Consider the following 8,305-nt stretch of genomic DNA (forward strand, 5'->3'; position numbering starts at 1 on the left):
CTCTTTTCTTTTAATTTTATTTATTGGCAAGCCAGTCTAAACAAACCGAATGGGACTGGGTTCGCAGTTTGGCCGGTTTATAACCAAACCATGACCAGGCTTAGGCTGACTTCTTTTCAGCTTCTAGGCTGGCTTCGAGGTCGTGGATCGCTGAAGCCCAAAAGATGTCTCTAGCTTCAGCCCAGCTTATTCCTACCGAGAAGCCCCAATCCTATCTATAGCCAGAAACTTGTCCAGAGCAGTTTCCCGGGCTTCTCCGTCGGAGAGCCGAACCGGTATATAGAATAGCCCCCCTCTCGAGTGGAATTTACACGAAACTGCCACTCCCCAAGTTCCCGGATGGCCAACCGAAAAAAACGAAGAAACGGTACACGCCCCCCCCCCCCCATCGTGACCTTGGTCAACATGGAGCGATACGGTTCCGCCCTGCCGTTGCTCCCCCGCCATTGGCGCCGGCCGCTGCTCTCCCGCAGGTGCCACCGCTCGCCCGCTCCCCCGCAGGCGTCGCCGCTCACCCTGTCGCCGCTGGCCGCTGCTCCCCCGCCGTCGGTGCCGACCGCTGCTCTCCCGCAGGCGCCGTCGCTCGCCATGCCGCTGCTGGCCGCTGCTCCCCCACCGTCGGCGCCGGCGGCGGCCGCTGCCCCCCGCAGGCACCGCCGCTCTCCTTGCTCCCCTGCCCCGTGGCTGTGGTTTGCGTCTCCTTCCAAGGTCCGATTAATGGTTAATTTATGCCCAATCTTATCTGGGTATGAATGGATGATATGCTAATGATTTGATCTTTGTGATTAGTTGTTCCCTGGATATGGTGGATGATGAGAGCGATTTAGTGATATTGTTATGTATCTAGGGTCATTACAGATATTTCACAACTCAATATATCAAATAAACTAAATGTATAGAAGCCGAAAAAAATAGAAGAAACTAGCAAGCAGAAGCCCAAAAGAAATCACCCTCCATGCGCCGCGCGCGCGCGCTCGGACACGGAGACGCGTGGGAGTTCCGCCGCGAGGAAAACGAGCCGCTGGAGCCAAGCGGAGAGCCGATGGAACCACCACCTCACCCACCCACATGTGTACACTCTAACACTCCACAAAGAAATTCCTCGTCATCCACTACTCCCCACCTCACCTCGCGCTCTATTTAAACGCCTCGACCCTCGCCTTCTTTCCCTCGCTCGCTCTCTCGCTCGGCACATCATCCCGACTCCGAAGAGACTCTGCTTCCTGCTCCGTCCTCCATCGTCCCCTGCTCCTCGATCGCAGCTCTCTCCCCGGCCGGCCATGGCTTTCCAGTGCCCCGTCAACTCCCCCTTCGACTGCCTCCTCCTAGGTAAGCTAATCACACGCTCACGCCTCTCTTTCTGATCTGTCTCTCTTCTTGGTGCTAGAATAAGTTTCTGATGACGAATTCTTTTCTCCCTCTGCTCCGTGAAGACCTCGACGACACGCTGTACCCGGGCGGCACCGGCATTGGGCCGGCGCTGAAGCGCAACATCGACGAGTTCCTCGTCGCCAGGTTCGGCCTCGCCGCCGACAGGGCCGCCGCCCTCCGCGTCGACCTCTTCCGCTCCCACGGCAGCACCCTCGCTGGCCTCATCGTACGCACACTCCAACTTGGCCTTCTCAACCTTTTCCCCTCGTCGTCGCGCGCCTTTTGCTTGCGTTCCTAACATGTGGAACTTTTCATCGTCAATTTCTGCAGGCGCTCGGCCACGACGTGCACCCCGACGAGTACCACAGGTCAGCACGCAACACCTAACGCACACGCAAGCTCCCCCCTCCCCCTGAATTCCTGAAACTAACATGGGCGGTTACGCCTCTAATTTCTCCACTATCAAAGCTTAATAATTCTGTTTGGACGGTGTGCGAATGCAGCTACGTGCACGGGCGGCTGCCCTACGACAAGATCGCCGCCGACCCGCGCCTCGCCGCGCTGCTGCAGAGCATCCCGCAGCGCAAGATCGTAAGCACGCATTCTTTCTCCCCACTCACATATGTAGTAATTCTTGATGGATCATACCCAGCTGTGGAAGAACCTCTGCTGACTGATTGATCATGCACTCATACGCGCGCAGCTGTTCACCAACTCCGATCGCGCGCACATGAGGAGGGCGCTGGAGCGGCTGGGCGTGGACGAGGCCTGCTTCGACGACGTCGTCTGCTTCGAGACCATGAACCCGCACCTCTTCGGGGAGGTGAACGGAGACGACGACGACAACGTCGCCGACCGCACCGTCGTGGTCCTGAAACCGTCCGTCGACGCCATGGTCGCGGGCCTGCGCGCCGCCGGCACAAACCCTCGCCGAACGGTAACTACCTGCTACCCAATTTCCACCCTTATAACCTTCCGTCTGTGATCTTTCTGAAACCTTACAAGCAGTGTACTCGTGTGCGTGTACCATATGTTCGTCAGGATTCAGGAACTGGGTGTGGTTTCTGAATTCTGACCACATCTGCTCCACAAACCAGTTGTCCTGTCGCAGGATATTTTTCTTGACGGAGCTCCGTCCCAATGTAATGCTATAGAAATGTTGACGTAGAGAGGGTCGACGTCTTAATGTAACAACAAACCGAATCCCACGAGGAACGGAAAGTGACACCAGGCGTAACACGAGCCACTAACTAGAAAACTATTAGCAGCTAATCAAGCCCTTATCGACACTTAGCTTTCGATGAAAGCAAGGCTTATTACTATAAAATCTTAGCTAGGTGTCATTTTTGCGTGCTTCATTTGTGCTCCCTGCTTGATCATCATAAACCTAATATTTTGATCTTGTCATGCTCTGTCAGCTCTTCCTCGACGACAACGAGAGGAACATCGCGGCGGGGAAAGCCCTCGGCCTCCGCACAGCCCTGGTAAACTATCCAACCAGTCTCAATCCATCTCTCGCCTTAATTTATGTTGAGCCACGAGTATATCATTCATCTTTCCTCACCGGTTTAGACTTGTGTGTGAACCGTCTGCGCTCGATGATTTAGAACTCATAAGTCGTAATCTAGAACAGCAAAAAACGTGACGCGTTTCGCGCAACAAGACCAGCTAAACGACGCCGAAACTTTCGTGGCGCCAACTCAGTTTTCAGTGACGTTGCTGTCAGTCCTTCGATGGTTAGTCATGGTAGGTCGATCGATGCATCAGGTGGCCGGTGCACGCTGATTAGGGATGCATTATTCCCATTTCTTCCAATTATCGTTGAGATTGCTTTAGGCAGGTTCCCATTAGGCCATCCGCGTTTACATTATTGGGCACTATCACTACAACCTGATATTGCACATGGAAGCTTTGTGGCTGGCATTTGCAAGCAAAATGTGTGATCCTGCCTGGCTGAAATGTGAGGAAGCGGCAGAACAAGTAGATGGAAAAAATCTCCCAACCGAATCCGAATGGCCCGTTTCTGTTCTCTCAATCAATTCCCATTAATAATCGTTGGCACATCACATCACTCAAAATAGTTCCCATTGTCTCTGTCCACGATCGACAGATAACGTGTCCACTCCAACTTTGAGTACAAATCGCCGTCACCAAAGAGGACCCGCATGTATATTCTAATTCAGACACGTCAAAAGAAACGCTGAGGCTAACGTATAGAGCAACTTGATGTTTTTACACTGAAAAGTTAATCAATTTGGTGAACCTGCAGGTTGGCAAGAGGGCGAGGAGCAAGGATGCGGACTACGCGCTGGAGAACATCGGAAGCCTCCGGCGAGCGATCCCAGAGATCTGGGGCGGCGTCGCCGCCGCCGACGAGCTGCAGCCTGACTACAACGTGGAGAAGAACAAGAGCATGAGGGCCGAGCTGGACGCCGTCATCCAGCCCACGTCAATCCAGGCCTAATCGCGTCCTAATCTCCAACCGGCCAGATAACAAGATGTCCATAATGCTTCACTAATAAAGCTCCGCTACCGCTATGTATGTATGTAATCATGTAAATTATGTTCTGATTCCTGATGCTGCGTGTCTGAGTGTGCATATGCCTGTACCTAGCTGACAGACAAACATATGCACGATTCTGATCAGTTGTAAAGCCAAGTTTAATCAAGTGCAGGACGAGTCATGTGTCACATGCATGTACGCGCGTTCTTAACTTCTTATAATGTGTACTGTGTGCTTCTTGATTATCTTCCTATCTGATTGCAATTGCTTGTCACTTTCTTTCAAAGTATACATATTCACACCGAATAAATAACGGTTTATGCCAAAACGACATCAGTGATACCCTCAAGCATAAGAAAAGAGGTGTTCACAAATTAGAAGCAACTGTTGTACGTGTGAACGGGCGAAGTAGACAAGAGCGACAAGAGTTCTCAAATGCAGCATATATATTCTATGTCACCGCTTAGAGCCAGAAAATCGTTTGTGCTTTGGGACGGATCAGCGCGTACTTTGCATCGACTTAATTTGGACGGTGGGTGACGCCGACAGATTGGTACGTTCTAGAATTGTGTCGCCCGCCTCAATTTTGCAATCTTATCGGAGGACACTATTATTCTCACTTTCCGTCGTACAACGCAATTGTTGTTGTCGACCAACTCTATGTAAAGCAAATTTTCAGAACTTACGTAGTGACATTTAATGATAGAAAAACAATCACGGTATCAAAGTTTTTAAAATTTATGGGTAAGTCATGCATGTATAGTATATTATTACGGTGCGTGTGTGCAAATTTTTAAGCGTATGCAACCTGTGCAAAAAAAAAATCAAAAAGTGACCAAGCCACAATTTCTATTTTCTCATTTCCTGGAGGTCACGTAATGTCATATAACTTCACAAAGAGTTGTATGAGTAAACTTCAACCCGTGATATAAATACATGATTTTTGTTTGTTTGTAATACTTCAAAAAACTAGAATTGCAATTTTTTTTGACAACTTCTCAAATGTGAGTTATATCTACCTAGGAATGTACTAGCAATCTAGCATTCCACCTCTTGCCGTTTGATTTGTTATCATAGCTGCTCGCATCATTGTCATCTCTTGTCGTCACCGCCCTCGATGTCACCCCGTACAGGCCTTGGCCGCAATTCTTAACCCAAAGAGTGGGAGCCAACGGGCAAGTGTCCGAGAGGTGCCACCTAACCACACGTAAGGGCATCTCCAACGTCACGACCCATCATGCGTCGGCGTCTCCGGATAGGTTAAACTGGACAAAAATACGGTCCAACACGCGAACTCATCCTAAAAAATGGATGGCCGCGGCGTCGGGACGACCCAAAGCCTGCCTAAATATGAGCCTCGTGTCTGCGGACACCAAGAGCTGACCGCTCGCGTTCTCCCCTTGTCCCCCTGGCCCGCGTGTCATAGGGATAACTTCATTTTTCATTAAAATTAAACGTACTACAGTTTTCTTAATATTACATACTACTAGCCTAGGTACTCATGCCTCACCGCCGACTCGCCGCCGCGGCCGTGGATTTCACTCGACGTCGGCGGTCTCTATGCGTGAGGATTCCACTCTAGCTTACCAGTTGGGTGGCCCGGCGGCGTCCTTTCTCCGGCCTTCCTCCGCGGCCGCCATCCTCCTCTCCGTCCTCGCTGCGAGGGCGCGGGCGCGCTTGGCCTCCTGCGGCGTCATGGTCCGCTTCCCGCTCAACTCGCGCTCGCGCGCGGCGGCGCGTTCCACAGCGTCCCGTGCCTCGAGGTAGACGCGGCCGGCGTCCCAAGCCTCGTTGTTCGCCTGCTGGCGATGCTGCCGCAGTTGCCGGCCTAGCTCCACCTCCACAACCTCCTCGTGGGCACGCCGGTTGGGCGAAGGCATCTAGAGGAGGCGGTGGGCAGTCTCCTAGGTGATGAGCTCGTTCTTCCACCCGATGAGGTCGCCTAAACGGCGGCGACTGGCCCGAACGGAGGCCTCGTGCTCGGTTGTCTTGCGTGAGCTCGGCGAGACGCGTCCCGATGGCGGCTTTGAGCTTCACCATCTCGCAGTGGTGGACGGCCTCCTCCTCGATGGCGGCTTTGAGCTTCACCATCTCGCGGTGGTGGACGGCCTGCTCCTCGGCGGCGGGGACGGCCCCTCCTCCGCGGCCTCGTACCAGCCATCGGCGGCCTCGTACCAGCCACCCACGGCCCCCTCTATCTGATCCGCGTACTCTGCCTTCTTCGCCGCCCCCTCGGCCGCGACGCGGATCGCTTCGTCATCGGCGACCCACCGCACGTCCTGCCGCTCCTCCTCCGCCGTCCATGTGAATCTAGAGCGGGCGGCAAGGCAGAGCTTCGCCCACGTGATCTGCAGGCTGCGCGGCATCGTGATGGAGGAGGAGAGGGCGCCAGAGAAGGTAGTGATGGGGACACGCCCTAGGGGGCCCATCACCCAGCTCACTCGCTAGATGAAGAGAGCCCAAGACAGCTCCAGTCGGCGGGCGACTGGGCCATGCGCCCTAGCGACTGAAGCCCGGAGCGACTGGATCTACAGAAGGCCCATGAAGCGTAGCGGCCCAAGTAGCCTTATACTTGTAAACCCTAGCTGGCTGCCTATATAAAGCCACCAGGGGTACCTCCTTGAGGACAGATTACCTCATATCATCTCTCATTAGACATACAATCTCCCCCTCCGCCTTCGGCGCCTACCACAAAGCAAGTCGCCTAACGCTGGCGGCATTATGATCATAGTGATTTATAGCAGGACGTAGCGATCCTCCACCGAGGGGACGCGAACCTGGGTACATCGTGTGCCGACTCGTTTCCGGAATCTCCAACGCCGCCTTGCTCTACACCTCTCATGTGCTACCCCGTAGCATCTGCCGTGGTCAAAACCTCGACAGGTAGAGGGGGAGAGGGTGGCGGAGAGGGTGAGTTCTGCGAGGCCGCGCGCGCCATCTTTCATAGCGGGCAGCCTTGGCGGAAAACTTGGACGCAAGCGCGCGCCCTAGGCCTTTTCGCGCGCGTGGGAACCTCGGTGTGCGCAGGAACTTTCCCGCACGTTCTTCCGCCCACCATTGTTGTTTCGTCAAGGCCTGCCATGGCGCAGGGCCGCCCAGGGAAGACGAGCCACGTGACGCCTTTTTGGGTCGCCGCGTTGGGCGCAGCGTGCGACCCAAACAGACACGCCGACGCGGGACACTGTCTGTGTGTCCGCGCGAGCACCTAAACAGCCCCAACCGGACGGCCCAACAGATCCGATTTGGGTCGCCGCGTTAGAGATGGCCTAATAGAATGCCACCTTGATGCCCAGTCAATTCTATGCCGATCTGACATGCGGGGCCAGTAAGCCAGGTTGGAATTCCTTCTGTCCTGGAATTGACTTAAGGAGTAAATAGTGAGTACTTTTTGCGATCCGGAGGATTGGAACCTGGGTACGCGCGCACCCGTTTACGAAAAGTTCAAAAAAATGCTATTTAAAAGTTTCCAAGAAATGTGAAGTAAAATTTTGCATGTACATATTATGTTGATACTTACTCGTGTGAGTTTTCACGAAAAAATACCATTGTGTGTGGCCTGTATAAAAATGACAAAATGTCCAAATGAGAATAGTGAACAGGAATTTGTACTATTCACAGGAATAGGAGTTTGTTTGGCCGATGCTACCAGCGCTGCCTCCATCTCGCGCTCCTCGGCTTCGTTAGGAGTTTTGCTGCCTTAGGCATGCGGCGTTGCTACCTGCGAAGGTCGGTTTTGCTATTTAAGGTGTCCGACATTGCTACCGGCGGAGGGTGGATTTTTGCTACCATAGGCATAGGGCGTTGCTACTAGCAAGTTGTGGCATTGCTGTCCTGGACGGACGGAGTTGCTGCAACCTCGGACGGCGTTGCTGCCGGCTTCAGGCGATGTCTCCGTTGATGTCTTAGAGGATTTGCAGCATATGAATAAAAAAAATTGCTACAATTTATTTGCGGTTTTGCTACATCTGAGTAATATGTTTGCTACGTGGCGAGGTCTCCGGCGAGCCAGCCTTTTTTATTTTCTTTTCTGAACGAACCGTTTTTTTGCTTCAGTCATTTGCTGCCGGGGGTGATTTTTTGCTGCCGGAGATGTTTTTTTGCTACATGCAAATCTAACCGTCAAAATGGTTGATCCGGCGGCTGGGGACCCGGGGGCTGGGGAATCAGATCCCCCGGAGGACGCCCAGCAGTTTCCTACTTTTTGTGTGTAATGTAGTTACTTGCTAGGATGTTGAAACTAAGGACCAAAACGCACTGCCATATGATAAACTGGAATGTTGGAGACAGCAATGGATCGATGATTGGTGCTCCTCACGAAATTACCTATATATGGATGATCGGTGGATTGCTGATCTGCTCTGTTATCGCTTGTGCGTGGGCGATGACGCGGACGGATTGGTACGTTCCAGAGTCTTGTGCCCTCCCGCCTGA

General features: G+C 53.1%; 1 protein-coding gene across 1 annotated transcript; it reads left to right on the forward strand.

Annotated features, from left to right (window-relative positions):
• The first annotated feature begins 1,160 nt into the window (after nt 1-1,160).
• On the forward strand, nt 1,161-4,062 carry LOC124704021. The gene is made up of 7 exons (XM_047236252.1): nt 1,161-1,329; nt 1,434-1,597; nt 1,702-1,739; nt 1,875-1,962; nt 2,075-2,308; nt 2,790-2,855; nt 3,641-4,062. Exons 1-7 carry the CDS (start codon nt 1,281-1,283, stop codon nt 3,833-3,835), a joined length of 834 nt encoding a protein of 277 aa, XP_047092208.1. The 5' UTR covers nt 1,161-1,280; the 3' UTR covers nt 3,836-4,062.
• Nucleotides 4,063-8,305: the final 4,243 nt, after the last annotated feature.

This window comes from Lolium rigidum, chromosome 3, assembly GCF_022539505.1.
Source record: "Lolium rigidum isolate FL_2022 chromosome 3, APGP_CSIRO_Lrig_0.1, whole genome shotgun sequence".
NCBI lineage: Eukaryota > Viridiplantae > Streptophyta > Magnoliopsida > Poales > Poaceae > Lolium > Lolium rigidum.

What these genes read in the sequence shown, in the direction of transcription:
- LOC124704021 (XM_047236252.1), top strand. Translation starts at nt 1,281, where the DNA reads ATGGCTTTCCAGTGCCCCGTCAACTCCCCCTTCGACTGCCTCCTCCTA. An exon ending in CACCCCGACGAGTACCACAG is followed by an intron (nt 1,740 to 1,874) that starts GTCAGCACGCAA and finishes GTGCGAATGCAG; the next exon opens with CTACGTGCACGGGCGGCTGC. An exon ending in GCATCCCGCAGCGCAAGATC is followed by an intron (nt 1,963 to 2,074) that starts GTAAGCACGCAT and finishes ATACGCGCGCAG; the next exon opens with CTGTTCACCAACTCCGATCG.